This window comes from Mycteria americana, chromosome 2, assembly GCF_035582795.1.
Source record: "Mycteria americana isolate JAX WOST 10 ecotype Jacksonville Zoo and Gardens chromosome 2, USCA_MyAme_1.0, whole genome shotgun sequence".
Taxonomy (NCBI): domain Eukaryota; kingdom Metazoa; phylum Chordata; class Aves; order Ciconiiformes; family Ciconiidae; genus Mycteria; species Mycteria americana.
Window position 1 is genome coordinate 117,996,212 of NC_134366.1, and position 25,561 is coordinate 118,021,772.

Consider the following 25,561-nt stretch of genomic DNA (forward strand, 5'->3'; position numbering starts at 1 on the left):
TGAGTTAAGGGAATAATTCATTCAGACACTAGTAAGTGGAAGTCTTTTGTTTTTCTGGTTTTGGTTGATGCCTGTGAGCAATATTTCATTATTCCTGTCTTGATTAAAAAACCTTACTTACAATAAAAATGTGCCAGCTCCCTGGGGAAACCTTGCATGTCTCTTCTTAATTTAAAGAATCTCCAAAATTTTGTATACACAGTTTAAGGTTGTCAGAAATTTGTTGACTGAACAACAGCAAGTTTTGGTCTAACTAGATTTATTCCTCATTTCTTCCCTGAGAGCTTAACTCTGTGTGCATTGTTTGTGTAGGGAAGACCTGCCAAGCTCTGGTGGTCAACATATCAGGCCCTGGTAGTGCCTCTGCCTCTCACTCCCTTAGCCATGCACCTCCTACAGTTAAGAATATATGTGAGGAAGAGCAATTACTGACCCAAGAGTTCTGCATAGAGAGTGAAGTTGCCTAGTGGTGTCTGGCTTGATGCTAGGAGCTTTAGAGCTATCAGTAGATAATACTTTGGGATTAGAAATTATTCTAGAAGGATTTTCATTGAGTTAGCAAATAAAATGTCTCCTCTACATAGAGGAATTCAGTTCAGTGCTAGACCTGAAGGTCCCAAGCTTCAAGTCTTGGTGTATTTCTGTTATGCCCCTTTAATAACAGACATTCAAAATGTCTGCAGTGTTGAAGTGAGGATCCTATCTATGATGGATTATGTAAAACTCTCCCCAAGAAGAATAGGAAGCCCAGGGACAGCAAGCAAAAATAACTTCTTGTCAAAAAAAAACCCAAAACCCAAACCAAAAAAAAACCAGTGGCACCTGTTTCAGGACATTCTTGTCCCAAATATTTCTTAGTGAACAGAGATCTAGAGATTGCCTCTTCAGCTTCAGTTATGGCTTCCTTGAGGGACTTTCTTTGAGGTGGTCTTTTTAACCAACTTTTGGAGTTGGTTAACACCTCTCTTCCATTGAGCACAGGGCAGATCTCCCTCCTGAGAGAAAAAAACTCACTTCAGAGCCGCTCAAGACTGCATCCCAGTCAATCTGGCTTTGGGACAGACAGAGCTGTGCCTGAGTGAAGACTGGCAGATAGACTGTTCATTTAAAAGAGTATCCAGGATATATTTGCACTACCCAGCATCCTTGCAGTTTTAGAAAACTAGTGCTTGCCAGCTGAACCCAGCAGATGGCTTGTACCCTGTGTATGCTTGTATCCTCTATCTCCTGCAAAGCAAAGCATAATATCTTAAGAGAAGCTATGAAACATGGGAGGGCACATGGATGGGTCAGTGCATTTTCCCTCCCCTTCCTTTCCACAACTAGTGTTCAAGATAGTATTTTTTAATAAATGTCTTTAAATGTATCTTCTGCATGTCAGTATGTTTCATCAAAATCAAAGAAGTGGTAGGAACCTTACTTTGTTTCAATGATAGTAGCTGGGAATAGGTGCCAGTGCATACTGGAGTGCGGAAGCACACAGTGGTAACATCCATTTGAGTATTCATGGGTTTATGGTTATCAGAAAATTTTATAGCTTCTTGTGGTTTTGATTTTTATTTAATATTCTTCTGATTGTGTCTCCTGTAGAATAACTTACTGATGCTGGCTATTCTGGCTTTTGAAGTTACAATCTACCGTCATCAAGAGTACTACAGGTGTCGAAATAACCTTACCGCACCTGTGACTAAAACCATTTTCCATGATATTACAAGAGCACATCTGGATGATGGACTGGTAAACTGTGTCAAGTATTTCATAAACTACTTCTTCTACAAGTTTGGTCTGGAGGTAAATCACTATATATTAATTTTCCTGAGACTATCATCCAAACCTTTAGATTGTGTTATTTTTGAATACTAGCTTGAACTATGTTTGACAGCTGGATGCTTCTTAGTCATCACTCATGTTAGACCTTGCCACAGTTGCTATCTATCTGCTAGTAGTGGTTTTCCTCTTGCTTTTCTTTGTATGTCTTATTTATAACTCAACAAAAGGGATAACAGATGGGACAAGGGACAGAATTGAGGCATACACATGCACACATGCACAGAGGGAACCAGGGACTGCAGAGCAGAAGAAGAAAGCAGGGGCTAGCAGGCCATTGTCTCTAAACATTTCTAAGCTTCTTTTGCCTCTGACTGCACAAATGCATCCTTTTTTATTGTTGTTACTATAGCTGTTAGCAATCTGCAGGAGCAAGAGCTCCAGTGAAGGTTATTGCTGCTTTGTGCCACTAGTGTACGACAAAGTTCTTCCTCCAAAGAACTTTTCAGTAGACAGGAATCACACAGAGAATTAGGAGAGGCAGGTACAAAGGAGTGAAGGGATTTTTCTGAAGATACATGATGTATCCTAACAATGTGGTAGGTGTCTTACTTAGTAGAAGATCTGCTTGTCTGTTTGCCAGCAGCAGTGGCCCAGACTGCTGGGGTTTAGGCTCAGGTAATGTATTCCTTCTATCTGCTTCACCCAATCCAGCAGCAAAACATCAGAACTGAACCTGCCTTGAAGACAAGCTATTGCTGAACAAGTGCCACAAAAAACCCCAAGCTTCATCTCTTGTTCACAGATACATGAAAAGTACTTTCAAAAATGTTTGTAGAAATAGTGATTTTTCACAAATTTCTATGGCTATCTGCAGAAGGAAACTCCTAGGCTAATGCATCCCAAATCTAATTATAATGATGCTCTTGACCTATCTATTAAACAGTACTACCCCTTGCCACTGATAAACAGAGTAAACTGTTCACAGCCAGTCTGAGGATTAAGAATGAGTGAAAATTAAAATTAATCAGCAAGCTATTTCTTTTGGGAAATAAATTTAACCTCATCCTAATCTGAGGAGAAAGAAAATCAAAATAGTGAAGTGCAGTGAATAAATGATTCACTATGAATTATTCACTAGGTTTGAAAACATGCTTCATGGCACTGAGTGAAGGGACTACTTTAAGTGTAGCCAGAGAAGAGAAATGCTCTGGGATGCAGAGCCTTTAGAAGAATGGAGAACTAAAGCTGCCTTACAGCAATTGACTGGATTTGTCTATAGCCAATAGAAGTTGTATGGTCTAAATCCCTTTTCTTTTTGTCTGGTTCCCACATGAGGATGCACTTTAGTTGTTATTCTTAATAGTTCCTCTTTTTCACATCTGTAAGTGCTATCAAAATTTATGGCTGTGTAATATGTGCTTTGCTTGGGAACAATTAAACATTTCACATATAGCCTACTGTGACAACGCTCTTTCCATTCTGTATCTTTAGATATCACATAATGGAAACCTGCTTTAGTGTTGTATTCACGTAGTTGACACTCATAGAAGAGGATCAAAAATTTGGGCGGGTGGGGTGGGGTGGGGGAGGTTGCTGTTGGAGAGATACAAACTGTTTTAGCGTGTTGGTTTGCACAGGGTTCCTGCAGTCAGCCCCAGCATGTTTCCAAGCATTCTGTCAGAATCCAGAATAGTTTATCATTGCTGCATTGACTAGCCATCAGGTTGCAAATGTTGCTTATGTTTCTTTACTTCTTTCCCAGACCTGTTTTCTTCTATCAGTGAATGTAATTGGTCAACGAATGGATTTTTATGCCATGATTCATGCCTTCTGCCTGATTGCTGTATTGTATCGACGTAGAAGAAAAGCTATTGCAGAGATCTGGCCGAAATACTGCTGTTTTCTGGCATGCATCATTACATTCCAGTACTTCCTTTGCATTGGCATCCCACCTGCTCCTTGTAAAGGTAAGGACACTTATCCTTTATGGACAATTACTGCTGCTTGCTTTTACAGAAAAGTGCTGGAAAATTGATAAATATTCAGAAGAAAAGGATGAAGTAATTGTTATAAACTACTGATTGCATTTTTGCGTGCTTGTCATACAGACTATCCATGGAGGAGTGGTAATGCCAACTTCAACTCCAACATCATAAAGTGGTTATACTTTCCAGACTTCATTGTGAGACCAAACCCTGTCTTTCTTGTCTGTAAGTATTTTAGCACATAGTTGTGAAGTGTTTACGTGTCCTTTGCTTAAAACATCTGCACAGTGTAATTTGAAGCCAGCCTTTTATTTACTCTTCAGTAGCAAGCTGACATATTCTGTGAGAGACTGAATACTAAGTGTGGCTTTGTATGTAGTAGAAAAATTCAAAGAATTAGTAATTTCTGCATCTGTTTTTTCCGTATCCCATTTTTAATGAAGCAACATCAAAAAGTATGAATTATTTCCCCTTTTCTAAGTTATTTCTCAATAAAAATCATAGAAGATGACAGGTAAAAACTAAAGATATTAATAAATTTCAAATCGGTGTTGAATGCATTGAAAATAGCACAGTCTTGGAGGTTCAAAGTGTGGGAAAACAGTCTGGTAACTACATTATAATACATCACCACCACTCCCTACACCTAAGTTAATGACTGAATTTTTCCTTGCAACCACTGCTTTCTCCTAGATGATTTCATGTTGCTGCTGTGTGCATCCTTACAAAGGCAGACATTTGAGGATGAAAATAAAGCTGCAGTACGAATCATAGCTGGAGACAATGTGGAAATTTGCATGAATCTTGACGCAGCATCTTTTAGCCAGCATAATCCTGTTCCTGACTTCATCCACTGCCGGTAAGAACTGAATCTTAAACACTTGGAAAATACAGCACTTCCTTTTTGTGAAGTTCCTCAGTGTAAAGTAACTCTTCCAACAGCTTCCAATTTTACTTGGAATTTATATTCACATATGTTCCCATCTTATAATATAACTTTCACTGCTGTATGAGACAGCAGATAGTTAGCTTCTGGGTAATCAGCTTCTGGTTTAGAAACGGGCAGATGAAAACGAGTCTTCCTAACGCTGCTGATTGTTTTAAGTGCTCCCCAGAGTGATGTTCAGTGATAAATTTGCCTGAAAGCATGTATTCTCTCCATGAATGCCCTGTAAGGCAGTGTTTATGGTGGACTTCAGCACTGTGGTGGCTTCCCCCAAAACACAGGTATGTTAGCAAGAATCCATTGTAGTCCGAATTTGCCCATGTACGTGTTTAATCCCACAAAGTTGTCAGTCATGTCCTGCTGAATTGTTGTCTACGTACAATCAAAATAATACTCTAATGTAAGAGACTGTCCTTTTTGATATTTCATCTAGGCATAAGAACGTTAAAATTGTCTTGGAAGGACAACTGGCATGTCTTCCTGTTTCTCAACATTCATGTAAGGTTGTTTGAGAAGGTGAATAATGTAAAAAGGGGGCAGGCCCTGAGACAGTCTGTTCTGGATGGTCTTCAAACAATGGAGCCATTCCTATGAGATCATTTCAGCAAACACGGATTAGCTCAGCTCTTCTGAGTTGTGCTGGACATACTCTTAATTAAAGTTGTCTCTGAAAGTTTGATGCAGTATTACAAGAATAAATGGGAAGAGTAAGATTTCTTAGCTATTGTGTTTTGTCAGACTAGGTGTTTGTTTTGTGAATGCATGTTACCAGCAGATGTCTGAGTGCGAAAGGAACTAAAAGAAATTGAACTAACATCTAGCAAAATCTCCCTTTTGCTGATAAACTTTTATTTCTTTTACCAGAGAAGTGCTATCACCTGAATCCTTCTCAAGATCTTTAAGCTGATCCTGCTGTTTCTGTTAGAAATGGTGGCCAAATCTATCTTGAAATAGCTTTGAAGAGGAGACCATTGAAACACATTCAATTGACTCATTTGTCCAGAGATTTGTAGTCACTCCTGGGCAAAGGTTGAACAGTTCTCCCCCTTGAGTATTTCCAGTCTACACAGTGGCCCCAGTGCTCTAGATCCAGTAACATAAGCAGAAAGAGAGAAGTCATAATCTCTCTTCAAAATGCTCCATCAACTGGGGATGCTTTCCAAAAGACATCTGCCAAATAGGCTTTGGTTGAAAGGAATGTGTAGGGGGGATTGCCTGAGTTTTTTTCTTGCCACTGCAGTGGTGTCCATCTTAGCATAAGCTAATACAGCAGTTGCATCAGGCACGCTGATGTGATTGGTCGCTGGCAAAGACCATCATTGGTGACATGGTTGCTGGCAGAAAGAAAAGATCGACTTTTCCCTCTTTAGTCCAGAAAAAAAAATCCTTGTCAAAAAAACTCATTAATTATGAGAATGTGTTTTAAGGCCATCTTCAGAAGGGAAAAAGAGGCAAGAAAACCACTGCTTTTTAAACAGCCTCTTTTGGCATCTTTTCAAAGTTCCCTGGAATCTGATAGGTATTTCTGGTCGTCTGTAGAAGATACTCCCAAATGGCCAAGCATGAAAAGTTTGAAGCACAGAGGATGTTCTTTGAAGATTTTGGATGGGAATCAGAGTCAGGTTTATAATGGAAAGCAAAGTCCAAGCTGAACTGGCCTGCTGCCTCTCCACAATCCTTTGGGTTAAGTTCTGTGTTTTGATTCATATGCATGATATGCATCAGCTTGAAGTCATTGGTGGCATCACATCCATTCAAACACACTGCTTGGCATGTGCTGACAGAATAGACCTGTGTATAGATGATTAATGATATGCAACCATTTAGTTGGGAGTTTGCAACTTGTATTAAGCAGTAAGTAATATTGCTGGTGGACAGTACAAAAAAATAGAAAATCAAATAATCCCATTAGTAGTGGTGAGCTGAACAAATAAACTGCGATCACTTTATACTTGTTCCAGCTAAATACAGAAATCTGTGCAACTGTTTCACATGATAGTTTTATGTTGTGTGAATAAGAAGTAGAATGAAAATAACAAGGCAGAGAAAGAAGCAAAACAGGGACATTTTTGTTTGAAAAATCCATCCAAATGAATAGAAAACCCATTAATTTCAGGAACAGAGGAAATTCCTATTTATGATATCCTTTCTTGTAGATGCTTGGGCAGGTAAGCTGTAACTTCTTTTTTTTCCATTTGTAGTGTTAGCTTCCTGAATCTGTAATGGGAATATACTTGTAGAACAGTGTATATAGGTATAAACAGACCTTCCCTTAGTATGAACTGCATAACAGATCTTGTGTTCCTGATGGTATCTTTCCTTTCTTTGAGCCCTTAGCACTGAAGGAGTATGTCCTTCAATGCTTTCACTACAATGCAGATTTTCGCAGGCTTTAGATGATGTTACATTGTGCATATGCACTCTTAAATGCCTAATTCGCTTCAAAGAAGCACCAGAGAATGGCTGGACAGTCTCTTAAAGTGACTGAATCTTTTATTAGGGACTATAAATCTTTAAAAAGAAGGACTCTCAAGCTCTGGAGAATCCACTGAAGATATACCTCAGAAGAAAATGTATGTACCTGGCCACCATCCAAGACAATTTGGAACTCAAAGGACTTTGTCTAAGAACATTTCTTGCACTTTGCCATAGAAGTTTCAGAATGGTCTAAATATTTAGCAACATGGACAAGAACTTGGTTCAAAGCTTATCCAAGCAAGTGAAATGAAAAATGGCATTTCTCCAGAAGTCAGTCAGAAAGAGCCAAACAAATAAGTGAAAACAACCTGGTTATGAATAAATTACAAAGCATAAAAAAAATTAGTGCTTAGTATTCATGTGTTTTCTGAGAAGCCCGATGTGTATTTACTGCCATGTAAAAGAAGTGGTGGTTGCAGAGTGAAGCACCCTTTCTGATGTGTCTCTTCAGAAGATGCCAGCTGGTCACTGTTCTAGTAGGCATGGATAGAAAGCTTTTAAGTGCAATATAAACAGTGGCAGAAAAAGAACATTTTTCCAAATGCTTAATTTTCTTCTCTCTGGAGAAATACTTGAGCTCAACAATGATAAATACAGTCTAAGGAAGAGATTTCCTGAAATTTTCTTGTCTTTCCACCCCCAGATTTCTCAGGGGATATGTGCTTGACCCCAAGGGAGAGCACAACCAAAGGCCTTTGAAACAGAAATAAAAACGAAGAATAGAAGTAGAAACTTTTAAAACGAAACAGGATTTAAAGTGACTTCACTGAGGATAATCCTTTCCCACAGTCTCTAAGGCTGGAAAATCCTCGTTTCAGTTCCCAAGCAGTTTTCAGATGTTCCCCTAGACATTGACAGGGAAAAAATTGGGATTGTAATCTACTTTTTTCCTCTTAAGAGCAGAAACAATATTAACAGCCAGTCATTGACCTGTCCCCTTTAATACCTGCACCCTGGGAACCATCATCAGGTGAGTCAGGTGGAGTCTCTCAAAGGCAGCTGTAATGCCTTTCTTGGAACTACACTGCTAACTTAGGGTAGCAAATCGTCATTACAGGCTTCCTGTCATATTTGTTGTATAAAACAGATAAAAATTTTGTTGTTAATAAAATGAGCCTCAACAAATAACGCAACTTTGGATTTCGGAATTTTTAAAGCAGAGAGAATCATGAAGGAAGGTCCCCACTGGTAAGAGAGGTAGAGTAAGAGAATATCAGTCCTGGGAGAGGTCTTGATGAAAATAGAAGGGACTAAGACCTATAGGATCCACGACACTAAATTTGAAGAAGTCCATTGAAGCGAAGAAGCTAGTTTTCAGAAGCTTCGATGTAGCTGTTGGCAAAGGGAAAACCAATGCAGCTGCCTTCTGAAGACTGAAATGGAGCTACCGGGAAAGGCTTTGGGGATGGAGGCTTGGTGAGAAATTAGCAATGTTGGGATTAGAAGGGGAAACGGGCTGTGATGCAGGGTCACACAGGCTGCTAAGAATGTTAGGAATAGGAGATAGGGAAGAGGGGAAAGAAAGAAGAAATTTGGGGAGTAGAGGTAGCTTACAGAATGCATATATATAGGGATAATAATGCCTGGAGGAGAGGGAGAGGGTAGTCGTTGGAAGAGGGCTGCAGGAAGAGCCCTGGGGTTATATGGAGGTGGCGAGCCGCACTCAAAGCAACACAGGTGGCTGATAAGGGAAGGCAATGAAGCTACATAACAGCAGCTCCTCCAGCATGAAGAAGCATTGAGCTCTATCAGTCCGTGCAACAGCACAATATTGTCTCATCAGTGTGTAAGCAGAAGTGTGTTCTTTCCCTAAACTTCAAAGTGCTGGCTGAGGACAAACACCTTTCCCCAAAGAGGTTATCGGCTGCAGCATCAGCACCTCTCGGAGCCCGCAGGCAGAGGTCCGGACACTAGACTGGCCACAGCCAAACACGTCATTAAGCATGCCGGGAACACAACTACACCTAGAGCAATCTGTTTGCAACAGGCTGGATTGTATTACAGTTAAAAATTAATTCCTGTGGAAATAAAATATTGAAGCAATTATGATAAGGCTAATAGAGCTTTAATAAAGAAAAGCAGATCATTTGACATGGAGAGCCATCTGAGGTTACAATAGCTTTGATGGATGGGTGGAATGAACTTCAGACTTTGTCTTCCTTGGTTTTGAGCAAAGTGATACGGTAAATTTTTCCACAATGTTATCCAGGGTATCAGTGGGTTCTGCTAACGACACAGTAGGCAAATTAGCATTTTTTATTTTTCATTCGTCTTTCAGGTTTCTTCTGTATAATTTCTCATTTAGAGGTTATCATGCTATGAAAAGCCATAGTTTGATGCTCTTGGTACACTGGTCTAGTGGCTAATCTTCCTCAGATGTGTGGCTGTATTCCTGGCCTCCAGCTACACACTTCTTCCTTTGCATTCATCACACCAGCAGTGAGTCGGTTCGTAGGCTGAATGGGCAGAAAAGTACCCCTTCCTTCTGTCCTCCCCCCAAAATAAATAGGCTTTTGCAAATTTGCTTCTTGAAACCAATTCAAAGAGCCAAAGCCAAAGAAGGGGCTGGAACACAGAGCTGAGGGGATGAAGGGGAGTGGGACTGTCCCCTTGGGAAGCAGCTGCTCAGATTTCCTAGGTGTATTGTCAAATACCACATCCTGAGGGTGGCCTCTCATCTCTGTTACTGGATGTGGATTTAAAGACCACTTGGAAGATGAGGTTTGGAAGGTTTACATGGCATTAAACTAATGATCTGTGTGGTCTGCAGTGAAAACATAAAATTAGGGTATAAGCTATCTAAGACTAAGCATTTTCTGCTGTCTGTGAAGAAGTTTTCAAACAGTAAGGGTAAGCACCCTTACTGACCTTTTGGGTTTGTGTAGGGTCTTTTTAGCTGTTGGGGTGGCTTTGTGCTTCAGCCTCCCACTGTTGCATTATAATCTCCAGAACAAGGAACTGAAACTCCTCATTTCCTAACTTTCTGGGGTTTGAGGCAGAATTTAAAGATTTGCATCTGAGAACGTATCAAGTGATTTGAGAGGCAATATATTGAGGACTCTGCCCCCCAAGACAGGTCTTCATTCCTGCTCTTACAGCACTTGACCTACCTATATCATTAGAAACAATTAATGACAATTAGGGGGATATGTGACTCCATACTGTAACAGACAAGGAGTTTCGGCATATTGCAACTGAAAGAAGTGTGGTTTCAGGAATATTTTTATCTACCTGAGACTACTCAAGTGTATTTTTGTCCATTGTGTTCAGTGTGGCATTGTTCTTGGGCCAACACAGAGGTACCTGGGATGGTGGGTGATAGTCATTGTTAGGTGTGTCCTGGATGACTTGTTCAAACACCGTTTTGTAAGATGTCCACTTCAAGGTGAATTCTTGGGAGCCATTTTTGTGGTTGGGCTTGCTTGTAATTGCATATTTTTAAAAATCAGAAAGATTTCCATCTCTAAGAACTACATAATTTGCCATTTGACACAGTTGTATTGCCTCCTGCCTTTTGAGAAGCTTTTCTTTACATCCTGTTTTGTTGTTTGTTTGCTTTAAAGATGTCCAATGCTATTATATTTAACGTAAATTTTGAAAATGAGAAGAACAGTTGTATTAAATATTTTAGATGACTGCTAAAATGTAGCAGATGGTTAACATTATAGTGAAAAAATAGCTAAATTATTCTCTTCCTTTTTATATTCTCTCTAATTTCTGGAAGTCTTAATCTGAGAGTGCTATCTGCTGTTGGACTGTGACTCAACCAAATGCCATGTTTATACGTTGGAAAGTTTGGATCCAGACAGGTCCAGTTGTCTTTAAGAGTTAAAGTCCATTTTTATTGAAGAGTATTAAGATATTCTTGTTTGTTTGATCAATTCAGTTCCATTTTGGGCTTTTCTCAAAACATGCTGATGCATTTTGTTGGTAGCAGAGGGCAAGGTTTTTGAAATATTGCAATTGTTACAGCAGTATCAGGAAGGTGATCTCTTCCTAGCCATCCCACACATCAATAGTTATTATTAAAGCAACGCTAAATATTCTTTTTTTCTGGAGAAATGGTGAGAGCACCATTTCCAGTGCATAGTTAGTTAGTGAAGACCTCTTCAACCACTGTCTTCTGCTTCTTTATTTTGCCAGTGTGTATAGATTCTTTGTTAATGTTTTATCACCCAAAACCCAGTAGCATTTCTAAAGTCATGACATTTTTAGATTTTGCAGGCATTAGTCCACAAATTTCTTAAATGTTTGTGGGAAATAAACATACAGGGGCTTTCTCATTACCTTTCGTTAAATGCCTCTCTGGTTGGCTTCAGCAAATGAAATGTATAATACAGGCCTATAAATGTAGGACTATAAATACATACTCCTAGAAAGTTCTGAGCCGGAGAACATCAAGCAGCAGGGGCCTTTTTATGTGGCTTCATACAGTGCATTTAGTTCATTTACTCCTTACACGGTTTGGCTTAGGTATATATGTACTCCTATAGTGCTGTCTCTCTGCCTAGTTTCCTGACAAATCTAGTTTCACAGCCTGGGTGAACAGACCCTGAAAACACAGTTACATCTGGAATGAAAACACTAAATGGGGGGAAACTAAGAATTAGTTGGTTTTGCAGTGTTTAGCTATATGTAGTATTCAGTATTGCCTTTGGCAGATATTCTTATTTCAAAGCTCACTGAGTCAATATTAAGATTTTAAGGAATCTGAAAATACCAAATTGTTTCTCACTCTTTCCCACTGTGGGCCAGGCTGATTTCAGATAGCTCTGTCTCGTAGCTTCCTGGCAAACGTTTCAGTAAATTCTATCGCATTTACGTTCTGTAGAAAGCTTTTACCCCTCAAAACTTTTACAGTTGATCTCCACTGGAGAAAGCTATTTTTAGCAGCTGTCTTTGAAAACTAGGCTTTTAACCAGACTGAATTCCCTAGTAGTCATCAACAAATACAGAATTGTTTGCAGTGGAGTATTGTAGCTGGCTTTTGAAGATAGATTTGCTATAGTATCGCTCAGACTTCTTAAAAAATTATCTCAGATAGCTTTTAAATTTCATAGGTAGCGTTGCCAGATAATTCACTCTGTCATGAACTTTGGTAAAAACATGTTTTTCCCCCTTTCATGATACAAGGCTTGATCCTGCGTGCTGCAAAGTGCCCTGACAGGGTGTAGCAAGGTGCTTCTGCACATGAATGAGCTAGAATTGAGCACGTGAGCCAGGCAGACCCACTGACCTTGGTGTTAGCCTTAAGCAGGTGCCCGAATGCTGAAGTGGGATGAGAACGCTCAGCAGACCTTAGGCGTAAGTGTCGGCCAGTAGCACAGCTAGAGGAAAGGTAGCATTGCCCTCAGAAAATGGTAACTTTTTCTCCTTCTTTTACTTCCAGGTCCTACTTAGACATGTATAAGGTGATAATATTTAGTTACCTCTTCTGGTTTGTGCTTACTATAATCTTCATAACGGGAACCACAAGGATCAGCATATTCTGCATGGGCTACTTGGTAGCCTGCTTTTATTTCCTTCTCTTTGGTGGAGATCTGTTGCTGAAGCCCATCAGGAGCATTCTGCGTTACTGGGACTGGCTGATTGCCTACAACGTCTTTGTGATCACAATGAAGAACATCCTTTCGGTAAGTAGCTGCTGCCTTTCCTCTGCCCTGAGCACTTTCGTGGTTTCATTGGAAGTGTGCACAGTGCGTTGAGCGATCATTAAAAATCCTTTTTCAGGACCACAGCCTTCTGCAAGCACAAAGCAGGCTCCATTTTAATTCAGAAACTGCAAGTGCATATCCAGGGAATGGTAATGCATATACATTATAGGAAAATGTGCACCCTTGTATTCAGTCGGGCTCTGTGAAAGCTCACAAGCTATTTTCAAAGGGCCAGGTTCTGGTTTCTTTGCCTAGTAAAGTCTCTCCTTAGAAGTCTTGTGAAAATCTCAGTGGAGTGAGAAATGAGTAAGTGCAAGATTAGTCACACTGTCGATAAATAGTGCACATTTAATTAAACCTTTTATTTAAAACTAGAATTTTCAAGACTAGTACTAGATGCAGTTGTCGTGTGCTGTAATGTAATTAGTGAAGTTGACTACAAAATTACAAGCTGCATTCCCGTTTCCTTTAGAACTAGTGTGAAATTCAGGTGAAAACAGATATATTTGATAATTAAATGTCATAATATTAAATATGATGACATAATAATAAATATGATGATTACTTAAATATTAACTATAAAATATCCAAGGCTTTTCTTACATTACTTAACTCTTTAGGGCGGATTCTTGCAGTGGCACTGATAGGTGATTGAGACAAGCCAGTAATTTAAATGTTTTTTAAAGATAAATTTAGATTTATTCCTGGCAATTGCTTTTTAGCTTTGAACATTTCTAGTGCTGGACTGAAAAGAGCAGACATTTTTCTTTTTACATTTATATAAGTCACTGTACTGAAATAAAATTGATTTATGGGTGGTTTGAATTTGCAAATGTTCTAAATGCTTACATATGTGCTTCATTTTATGCTTGGGAATTCAGTGGAGCTATGCGTGTGTTAAGCTTGTCCATGTATGTTTGCAAGATTAAGTCAGTGATTTATAAAAGTTGCTTAGCTGTTGCATTGCATCACGTGCCAGACATATCACTTGCTCTGCAAAAACACAAGCAAACCCCACATATCTCCTATCTCACTGATAATCAAAAGAACAAATCCTTGCTATTTAAAAGTGATGTGTGTCACTGGTAAAGACACCCTTTCTTCTAATCTCTGTTTTACTAATGAGATATAAGACAGCCAATGGCAGTCACGATATTCTCGTGTAATGTAAAAAGGTGCAATACTTTTCTTATCTTTATTTCTGCTATGTTTTGTCATATGAAACTGTTCTTTTACTTTCCAGATAGGAGCATGTGGCTACATTGAATCATTAATTAAGAATAGTTGCTGGTTGATTCAGGCATTTAGCCTGGCTTGTACAGTTAAAGGCTACCGTATTCGTAAGTATAGCTCATTTTTCTTCATAATTTTCTATAAATAAAGAATCACTTCAAAACCTTCGGCCATATTTAAGTTGTGCCCCCTCCTGACATATTACTTTGTGAAAATATCATACCTGCAAGTTCAGTTGATACAGCTTGGTCCCATATTGACTAGCAAGAAAGGATGTTGAAAATATTTCATAGAACCAAAGGAGATACACATGCTGAGAGAGCTATCAACACCCCCACACACATACCCATAACCAGCATTTGCTGTAAATGAACATTTTGGTGATACCGGCGCTTAACACAGTTTCCCTGTACGTGCAGGTGATGTGATACTTGAGGGTATGTATGGTTTCACTGTACAACTCGAGCTAAAATCACTAGCTAGTTTCTCCTTGCACCATCACTGCAAGGAGAGGGCACCTTTTCCCAGCTGCAGACTCCCACTCCTCCCTGCGTGCCAGGCCTTACGTTCAGTTGCTCAAAGGGTGAACTAGTTCAGCTCACTGAAGTGGCAAGAGGCTAAGCCAGCATAAAAGTGGTAATTTTTTGCAGGCATAGGGAATTTGGGCAATTTTTTTTTTTATGATTATTCTCATGTTTGTGGTGATAACAGGGAGGGAATGGATAGTGTGTGTGGATGGAAGTGAGAGAAGGGAGGAATGAAGTATGGAGAGCAGGACACTTCCCCTCTCAGTGAGCTATTAATTTAGCTCCACTTTGTCCTCACACCCTGGCTTGACGGTTTGAAAACACCTGATTTTTTTCAGTGTTTTTTTCTGAATTTAGAGAACTGTTTCATCCTAGTGAGTCTGCAGCAAAGTTCTGAATTCCTGTCTTCATGTCTGATCCTAATAGATAAGTGGGGAGTAGAGGAAAAGAAAGGAAATACGAAGACGCGAGTTCACAAGATAAATGGTGCCCAGTAGTCCTTGTATTACCCAAAACTTTCTGAGCAGCAACAGAAACTTAGACACAGGTTTCTGGCTCCCCAGGGGATGGGCACAGCAGGCTTTGAAGCTCTTGGAGCTTGACCTTCCAGACCTATTAGACTGGCTTGCTTGATTGTAAATCCAGCTTCGAGCCAGAGTCTGTCCCTTGAGTCCTTCTACTCCCTTCTATAGGACAGCATAGGCCATTTAGTTTATAGTCTAGCTCCACAAAACCCAGTTTTAATTTTTTAATATCCCCAAGAGAACTGTGTTTTAGAGAATAAAGAAAGAAAGAGAGAAAGAAATAGCCCAAGCCAAAATCTAGAGGTAGGAGGAATGGGATTTCCTCTCTGCCTGTCTCCTCCTACCCCAAAGGAAGCAGTTTTGTGGTTTCAAATATTTTTTCTCTTATGCAATGGAAAGAAACATTGAACTGAGTTGTGGAGAGAAAAAAAAATATTAGGTAGTGGCAGTCAAAAAATTATTTTGACAAAAATAAAACACTTCTTTCTCATGATGATAGTGTTCTTAATAGAAAAATGAGACAAAAAGTCACTTTGAAATGAAAAAAATTGAAACATGCCATTTTAGAAAATACTGAAATCAAATATTTCAGGCTAACAAAAAATACTTTTTTCCCAATCTTTGTTTTAAAGTACTTATTAGGCTAGGATGAATTTGTTTGCAAATGGTTCACTTTTGGTGAGTTCTGAATTTTCACAGGATATCACATTGTTGGAAGCTTTTCAGTTTGCTGTAAAAGAAAATATGGTGTACTTCAAATGGAAATGCACGTCAGTTTTCTTAAGAAAAATCTAATTAAAGGACCTCAATTCAAATAATTGTAAAGGTTTATTATTTAGTTGATTAAACATTATAAAAGAATACTTCATACAACAGTCCTTATGCTGATGGTGTCTTTTTCCAGCAACCAACAATCTGGATTGTAAACTGCCCAGTGGAGAAGCAGGAATCATCTGGGACAGTATATGTTTTGCTTTCCTGCTGCTGCAAAGAAGAGTCTTCATGAGTTACTACTTCCTGCATGTGGTTGCAGATATAAAAGCTTCTCAGATCCTAGCATCAAGGTAACATAAAGTTTTAAAAAATTAAAAAATTAAAGGAAAAGCTCAAGTCTCTCATGGCTACGGGACTTATTTGTTTATGATAGGTAGTACCAAAAGAGTCCTGGTATTTAACATTGGTTTAAACAACCCATGCTAAATTCATAATTGCAAACCCAACTCTGACAAAGCACACATGAAGAAACAGATTAATTGAGAATCTGACAGAAATTAAGCCATCTTTCCTACCAAACACCATCTGCTGCTCTCATAGCCTTTATTAAAAGCTGTGAAAGTTGATGTGTGTTGGCAGCATTCTCTCAACATCAATATGTGTGAGAGCGAATGCCAGAGTTTCTAAGCCTTGGAAAGAGGCTGCTATCAGAGCCTGTTTGAGACAATGGTCCTTAGAAAGCACAACTCCAGAAATGTCATATGAGGAAAAATACAGGAAAGTTATGTTCAGATGTTAAGACACTCAGGAAGTGTGACATCGCTGAACGCTGACTAGGTGTGGCAAGGAAGTGTCACCCTCTTTGGGCCCGTTACTTGTACTTTCCCACAAGCATCCACTCATAGCTATCACTAGCACAACCGTTCTGGTTTTTTAATAGGAAGGCAGATCAGGAGTGAAATTCTGGTTTTAATTTCAGTAAAATTCCTAAGGAATTACTTTTGTCAATATTGGATTAAATATAGTGGAATTTTTTTTTCCCTGAAAAACATAGGGACATTGATTTTTGTCTGTGTTTGAGGGCAAAATTTGGCTTGCGTGTCCTGAAAGGAAGTATTTTTTATGTTCCTCTTCTTCCCCCTTCCAGGGATTACTTTAAAAAGGGGACATGTTTAGCTGCCCATACTGAACCAAATTCACTACTGTAAACAGGGCTACCAAAAGATCTATACCTCCATCCCATATTGCCTCTCTCAGACTTTTGCTCGGGAGTGAATTTCGCTGCTGATGCCCAAGATTGCCAGATACTGCCTTTCTGTAGCTTTTTTGTACGCTATGTTCACAGGGAAAATAGCACAAAGCAAAATCATGAGTATCAAAATGCCTGCTAAATTGGAAAGTTTGCATCCAGAAGGAAGGAGCAGGCTCATGTAAATGGCACTGGGCTGGGTTGAAAGAAACTTGTTTGGTTCCTACTTACAGCTTTGTGTCTTTTGGTAAGTTACTGAACCTACCCAGGCTCGAGATCTCCAGTAGCAGCAGTTGAGACATACTGGCCTGTGTAAGAAGCTTTTTAAAGATAAATGTTTTAATGATCAGGAAGTGCTGAGATATTACAGGAAGGAGGGTAATATAAATATAGTGATATAATTAATTTTTTTAGCTATCTGCTTGTCTTACTAAAATCAAAGATTTGAATTTATGTGGACAATGGAGACGTTCAGGTTTGGATTCAGACAGCATGGTCTGAGCCTGTCTTCTAATTAAAGTTAATATTGTGAAATACAAATTCCTCACCTAAATAAGATTAAATTGTGATTCAAACAATAGCAATGAGGATCCAGTGACAGTTTTCAATAGCCCATAAGAATTTAGGAGTGATCAAGTTGCTAAGGAGAACATATCCTTCTTTGTTGTACTTTACCATACTTCGGGACAATAATGATTGCCAGTCTTGATTGTCTTCCTTTGAAAAAATGTAGTTGTGGTTATCCTGCATATTACATGGAAGAATCATTAATCTCACAGAAAACATGGTTGAAAAATTAATTAGAAGTAGACTTCTGAAACTATATAGCTGTTCTTACTGAATTCCTGACAAAAGAAAGGCTTTAAATCTATGTTACTTCTTTGAGAGAGACTGAGGCTCTTTGAGAGTCTTCAAGAGCTAATGAGTGAATAATGAAGAATGGCCAAGACATGGGATCTGGACATCCAAATCAATGAGTCAGTTACATTTCTAATGAAATGGAGTTAGAAGCCATATTCTTTTGGCACACCAGAAAATTGCTCAACGATTTGTGTCATCAGATTGAAAGCACTGTAGTGTTCAGAGGGTAAAAGTGAAGCTGAAGCTACGCTCATCATGGCCCTGGATAAAGCTGGACTTTGCTCACAACTTCCAGGGGCCTGAGGCAGAGGGACAAGGTGTTTATAACGCTGAAATGACTATAAAGACCAAATCCTGGAGGTGTGCAAGAAGTCCTAACTTTGCCTTGAACCCACTTGTATTCTGTTCTTGAGGACTGGAAACTGAATTCCTTGAACAGCTGCTAGAGGAACTTAGAGGCTGAGTAGGGATCACAACGTTTGGCCCCAGATCTTGAAATGATTGACTGTAAACAGATTAGTATTCTGGAGTAACTGATTATTTCTTTCAGGCCTTGGATTAGTTTTGTTTTATGCAGATGAGGTCGTGTACAGAAGGAACACAGAGTTCTCTATGATTAGCTGGCATAAGGGAAACTTAGAAACATTTAATGTTTCCTCTCCTTTTTTCCTTTCTTCTGCCCCCATTTCTGCTGTAGGGGTGCTGAGCTTTTCCAAGCTACAATTGTCAAGGCTGTAAAGGCAAGAATTGAAGAGGAAAAAAAATCAATGGATCAACTGAAAAGACAGTATGTATTTAATGTATTTTTTTTACTATATATACACACACATACACGTGCATGTATTTCACTGATTGGCATTTATCTAGCACCTGCTTTTATAGAAATGCTGATTAGGTTTTGAAGTATGATTTTGCAATTACAGAAATTACTCTCTGGGCATTCAGAGATCTTAGGTATTCCAATATTATGTAGGTTTAGAGTAATCTTTTCCAAAAAGACAACATACTGCAGAATCTAAACTTTCATTTGAATATAGAATTGCATTTCTAGGACCAAAGGTTTTGAGGTTAACATAAAGAATCAGAGTGGAATGTACTGACTTACCTGCTCCTCGGTAAGCCTGAAATTGTAATGGAAACAGATGTTTCCTATAAATCAAGAGAGAAGATGTGAACCCTGCTGCTTATTCTGAAGGTTCTTCTAAACCTTAGAAATCCAATGATGACAGATTAAGAAGATCAGCTTTTAACTGTTCCACACCTGAGTATCATAGCAACATGACCATATAATCTTCTCTTAAAGAGATGATCTGTATCTGTGCTATGTTTTTTCTCTGTTAGAGGTCCAGCTCAATTGTAGTCTCAGGTTATCCTATTTTGTGTAGCATGAATGCATGCAATGCAGATGAAATATGGGGGAAAAAAATCTGTCTTTTTTCTGCTTTCTTTCTGTCCACTAATTACCCTGCTGTTCTCTCAATTTGTCTCTCCCCATCTCTCAGAAGAGTAGGACAGTCAAATGCAAATCCCCTATGAAACTCATGAAAAGGGTAGGCAGATTACTAATCAGAAGTGCCACATTAACCCTGTCTCACTTGAAGATGCAAGCCTAGATGGTTAGAAAATAGGAGACTGAGACACAGGAACTGGGTTAAAAAAAAAAAAAAAACCAACAGAAATTGGAACAGCAAGGGGCCTAGTTAGGAAAGCTGTAGTTAAGAGCCACCTAAATAGCCTGAAATCACTATGTGCTAAGGAAGCTGAGTAACATCCTGGCGCTGCTGCAATGGTTGACAATATTCTCATTGACTTTACCATTATTAGGATTTTGTTCCTTATAGCTGTATTCTTGGTAAAATTTGCTGGATCCCTGTTGCTTCTGTTTCATTTGTGGTTCCCCCCTATTGTTTGAGTGCAAAATACATATGTTTACTTTCACTGAGAAGATTTGCATTCAGCTCAACTGGCCTGGAGACCCTTTCTCTTTATACAGGCAGTAAGCCACTCTGCTTTCTGTTGGGTGCAGCCAGCATGCTGCTTTTATAACTGCAAAAAGCTTTCAAAGCTCTCCCACCACCATGCATGAAAAGCTGTAACTGGTCCCTAACCAGGTGTCAAAGCCCACTCCTGACAGCTTCTTCCACACCTGCATAACTGAAGAAGCATTAGAAGGCTGCAGGGACTGTGCTCCCTACCTGCATGCCTGGGGTTTCCCACCAGATAACGTATTGGGCTATGGCTGGCGCTGCCCTGCACTTGAATCAATCTTATCCCAATTGACAGAATGTGCCTGTCCTGGACATCATTCTTTTCTGTTAATTCTGCAGAGTTTAAGATCAAGGAGATAATACTGCTTGCAATAATGCCCAAGCTGATCTATGTTTCTCTAAAAATTACTAGTTTATATTTGCGGGATGTCTGACTTCGACAATAGAGGGTGCTTGTTTTATTTCATTCAGTAATGTGCATCAGGACTTCGTACAGTTTAGGCTGGTTAGGATGAAGAGAACCGTCAGCACGGCCAGAAGTTTTGAACAACCAAGTTGTCCTGACTGACATAGCGTAACTCAGCAGTAGATGAAGTTAGGGAAAGAAATCTAATTTACTGAATAATAGCAACTAGCTGAGATGAAAGAGTTTTTCCCTCTCTAGTGGGTGGTTCTTCCCTAGCAAATGGACAGATTAATAAAAATATTTATGTGCATTTTGATCACTGAAATTAGTGAATCATTTGCTTCTAATCCAGTTGCATTGAAAGAACTTATCCCTGTTGATTTCATTTTTTTTTTAACTACCGTTTTTCAAACTGTGGAAATGTAGAAGTCTTAAAAGACCAGATTGGGCTAACTTTACAGGATTACAAGAAGGAGAATTGAAGGCTTGCCTACACCTGGACAAAACTGAACCAGTTTAAGTCTTCTGTATTTCCCGATATGTGTAACAAATGAGAGCTTAAGGGATGAAGATGTAGCACAAATACTGCAGGAACAGCCACATCCCTGGTTCAGAGTGGCAAGTTTCAGGAAAACCACTGCATTAGGCAGAAGCCCTTTTTTCTCAGAGCTTCATTTGCTGTGTTGTAGCTCCTGACAGCAATTCTTTAATTTTTAAATGATAATAAGATATTTGAGGGCGAGTAGGTAAAACAGTCATGTGATAGCAGGCAACCCAGCTCTCACCGACCAGTGAGTGAACGTCTAGGCTTGACCTTTCCAGCCAGCCCCTTCAGAGCCATTTAACTCCGTATGTTTAAGGGCAGGATTAAGGACAATGTGGAATGGACATTTCTTTTAGAAATGTTGGAGTGTGTGTGTGTATATGGATGTGTTTAATACTTGTTTTTCAGGGTGGGTCAAAAAGGGTGAAGATGTGAATCTAATAAGATTCTTTCTTTTGCTAGAATGGATCGCATCAAAGCCAGGCAACAAAAATACAAAAAGGGTAAAGAGAGGATGCTAAGCATGACCCAGGACTCCTCAGAGGGGCCAGAGATTCGGAAGGTTTCTGAAGAAGATGACGAAGGTACCATTAGCTATTGTTGTACCGTAATTGCAGTTGAGCACTAAGGACCTTATAGACCTAATAGTTGGACAAGTGATAAATTGCTCTTCAAAACTGTCAGCATGTAACAAGGTTGTTAGCTGTGTATCAGTTTGGAGCTTGATTCAGCCAAAAAAATCTGGGATTTTGTACTGCAAGAAGGTTTAGAGAAAATTGTTTGCTTTGAGGTTACTTTTGGTTAACTTCAAGCAAAGAGCTGAATAGCAGCAGAGGTTCGTTTTGAACAAAGTCGTTATCTATAAACCACAGTGTTACAAATAGGTAGCATCCACATTTTTCAAGCAACAACTTCTGGATGCTGTGAGGTTTTTTCAGTCACTGAAATGGTTGTATACTTTTAAATGTTGTTTAAAACATGGGAACAGATAAAATGATACCTATCCAGTGCCACATTTCTAGCACTGAGCTGGGATCAGCACTTACTGGATTTAAAATTTTTGGAGCCTGAAATGTAAGGGGATTTGAGAGGAGGGAAAATATATTCTTCTTGAAATTACAGTCAATTGTGACTGTATGTTTTAAAACACGAAACTGAACTTTTTAGCTGTTTTAGGGTAGAATGCTGTTTTAACTGCTGCATAAACCAGAGTATTTCTGCTTAGCGGTCATGGTTCTGAATGATTTTAATATTGAATGTATTCAGTAGAACTGACATCTGATGTGCCTATGAAATTTTAGCTCTTTTGAGAGAAATTAAAAATTATTAATCAGTGTAAGAAACATGTTTCTCATTTTGTAAAATTAATATTTGGACATATTTTATTTTAGGAGAAGCAGACAAAGAGAAAACCAAGGGCAAAAAAAAGCTGTGGTGGCGGCCTTGGGTTGATCATGCTTCCAGTAGGTTTTCTCAATCATCTTACAAATATGTGGATTTAACCCTTATATCCTTGACCAGAATGAAGGCCTCCCATGACCTGTTTGTTTTATGCCTGATTTTATGATTGTGACTTGATAGAAGGCTTGTTTTTTTCAACAAATGATTTCTACTTCCAAATCTTCAAGGAGTGAGTTTAACCATATTTTGAACTTCTCTGTGTTGGAAGCATAGCTAGCTCATGACGTTTTGGGCATTCTTAGAAAAATATCAAATCAGATAAACATGTGCCAAAAAGAATCTATTTTGGCCTCAAAAGTGTCAACTCCCCCTACTGCAAAGCACAATGTATTTAAAAATGTGAAGGTGAAGGTTTGCCAATGCATTCTAAGATTAGTCATAATTTCTTTTTCATATACACACATCATACATCTTTTTTTGTGGTTCATCAGTCATTCTACTGTCAGCTGTAGAAATCTGAGAACTGCAGTAAGGCAGCAAGACTATTCCCAGGACTAGGCTGTGTAGGGCTCAGCTGAGTATCTCTGATCAGGCTTTAATGTACTGTTGATGACAGTTGTTTTGTTATTTCCATTTTTTTGTGTTTATCTGAGAGCAAAAATATGTTCAGCCTTGTGCACAAGAAATTATTAGCCTGCATCACTGATATCATTGTTGCATTATGATATATTAATTTGTTTGTAGCCCAGTCCAGGCATATGATAGAATTCTTCCCTGCGTCATGGATTGGGTAAAACAAGAAAACTGAGTAGACTGCAATCTCAAATCAGATGTACTCCTATTGGATCTTTGTTGAAGGAAATCAGACATGAACTATTTAATAATCTCTGAAGATTTAAAAGAATATTCAAGTTATAGCACTGATCAGAGCTAAATATGAATGTCTATATTGTGCCTGGTCGTTTAGTTTAGAAGAGTTACTCCAAGTAATACTTTTACACATCTACATACTGCTTCATTTACTGTTTATAACTCCAGCGTATATATTTGCCAACAGCATTTAACAGAATGTCGTACGCTTATTTCTATCAAGTCACAAGTAAACTGTGCCTCTATTTTTATTTTTCTAAAGGGCACACTGCCACTTTAGAGAGACCTATCCCTTTTCAAAAGTCTTATGAAAATAAACTTCTTGCCCTGTAGTTTCATTAAGAACAACAGTGACAAAACAGATCAAAACTGTAATTTGCGAGTTTTTTCTGTAGAATTTCAAGCTACAGTGATTTTGAAGGAATGGGATACGGTCTCTTGTTTATTCACCACTGGTTTTGTAATAAGAAGAACTGCTCAAAGAGAGACATTGACTTTGGCTTTTACTTATTTCACCCTCATTATTTAATGTTCTTAGGTGGCAACTTGCGTTTTGGTAGTTAAACAGTGAGCATTCTTGAAATTATTTACTGCAATAATGCAAACCCTTGTGGGAAACATCACAGACTCTGGTCCTGCAAACAGTGGTTGCCTGCCATGTGGCTTGCGTCCACACTCACTGAACCATGGCACTTACAATAGGTGTTCACAGGCACACAAACTGGAAATAGACTGATATTCCCCATCTATTCCTTTTGAAACACTGTGCTGTAACTTAGCAGCATTCTACTGCACGTGGCTGTTTGTCTCCATAAATAGGTTTGTGGCTGTGGCTGTATATATGCATATATTGAGGTCACTGAAGCTCGGAGTTTTATGCCAATTCTGATGCTTAATTTAGATTTTTATTGTTATTTTTATACCCCTTGTTACAATTTTGTTCTACAGAAAGATACGTCATTTTTTATATCATAGGAATCAAAACACAATCCTGAATTTGGGGCTGAGTAGAACAGATGGGAAACATCAGTGAGGATTTCCTCATTGACGCTCACTCATGCTCTCCCTTGCAGGGAGGTATAGTTCCTCCTGCCCTTGTGGATTACCTATGGAGCCCCACAAAGATCAGCAGGAGTTAGGGCCACGTGCTTGGAGGTCCTCAGCTTCCCCTGGGGCACAGAGCCGTGTCTGACGGAGTGCAAAAGATGGTGCTCACAGCTGTCCTGGGGACCTCTTTCCCTCTGGGCACAAGCAGATGATGACTCCTCCATCTCATTCCACAAGGAAAGCCTGCAAGTCCCTTTTCTCAGTAGGAGAAAGTCACATTTTGTAGTAGGAGAGGGGGCTCCCAAGTCCAGTCTGGCCATAAATTATCTTACTAGTAAAATTTGGTCTCTTTAGTAATCCCTGTAGGTGACTAACACACTTCTTACTCCATTTTGATGTGTGCAAGAATGCATTATTGCTTTTCAATCATACCTCCCTCTTTAGTTCTAAAAGAGACATAACTGCTACATTATAGTGTCCCCTCAGATACACTTTAACCTAAAAGTTTTGGAGGGAGATCACTGTAGATTTGTTTTCTGCCAGCTCAGGTGTTCCAAGTCTGACTGGGTGCTACCCTAAGCCTTTAAGGAACTGCACTGCAGTAGAGGTTTCCCCTAGATGTCAGACCTTATGCTGCTGATTTTCTGTGTGGACAATTTCTGTTGCTGGTTATAAGATACTTTTTTATGAAAGAGAACTGCAGACTACTGGCTTGTAAAATATGTTTATCTCTTTAATGCATTTTAAACGGGCATTCTTAGAAGGCCCTCTACCAAATCATTAATTTGCTTAATGCAAGAAATTTCCAAACTTTGTTTTCACCTCAGTTCAGCAATTAGAACTGCTGAAGTGGACTCTCTGTCCCTCTGCAGGGCGTTCATTGATGATAAAAGTCATAACTAGGCACATGAGGCACAGAATTCCCTCTGTGAGGGAGTTTTAGATGCTGAAGTTATGATCCAATAGAGTTCTGGCAAATTTCACAGTGTGCTTACCCTGAGGTTTCTACAGTAGTTATGTGTGGTCATCTGTGCACAGAAGATCTGTGTAGAATTCAAGGTATGATTGAATTAAAGCAATTGTTACTTTTCCAGAAACCTATAATGAGGGTTAAATATAATTTTTAATATAAATATGTATTGCTCCATATATCCAGGTTATGTGACATTTCATCTAAGTAACTGTTCCTTTAAATATTTCAGCTTAAATGTGGAAATTATTTACCACTTTTCACTGCTGAATGTAATGCTGTGATTTTGATTTTTCTCTTGCTCATTACCTTATTTTTCATTTCTTTTGTTTCCCTTTTTCGTTCATGTAGGCCTGTTACCATCTGAGAAATAAAAACATTGCTTCTGTTCAAG

General features: G+C 39.0%; 1 protein-coding gene across 1 annotated transcript in view; it reads left to right on the plus strand.

Moving 5' to 3' along the window:
* PIEZO2 (piezo type mechanosensitive ion channel component 2) overlaps positions 1 to 25,561 on the plus strand; it is a 321,451-nt gene that overhangs the window by 249,171 nt on the left and 46,719 nt on the right. The window contains exons 22-31 of the mRNA XM_075494355.1: positions 1,591 to 1,791; positions 3,533 to 3,737; positions 3,879 to 3,980; positions 4,449 to 4,614; positions 12,569 to 12,812; positions 14,077 to 14,173; positions 16,022 to 16,181; positions 18,639 to 18,728; positions 21,342 to 21,463; positions 22,271 to 22,342. Of these exons, the coding sequence (XP_075350470.1) occupies positions 1,591 to 1,791; positions 3,533 to 3,737; positions 3,879 to 3,980; positions 4,449 to 4,614; positions 12,569 to 12,812; positions 14,077 to 14,173; positions 16,022 to 16,181; positions 18,639 to 18,728; positions 21,342 to 21,463; positions 22,271 to 22,342 (1,459 nt within the window). The remainder of the gene's footprint in view (positions 1 to 1,590; positions 1,792 to 3,532; positions 3,738 to 3,878; positions 3,981 to 4,448; positions 4,615 to 12,568; positions 12,813 to 14,076; positions 14,174 to 16,021; positions 16,182 to 18,638; positions 18,729 to 21,341; positions 21,464 to 22,270; positions 22,343 to 25,561) is intronic.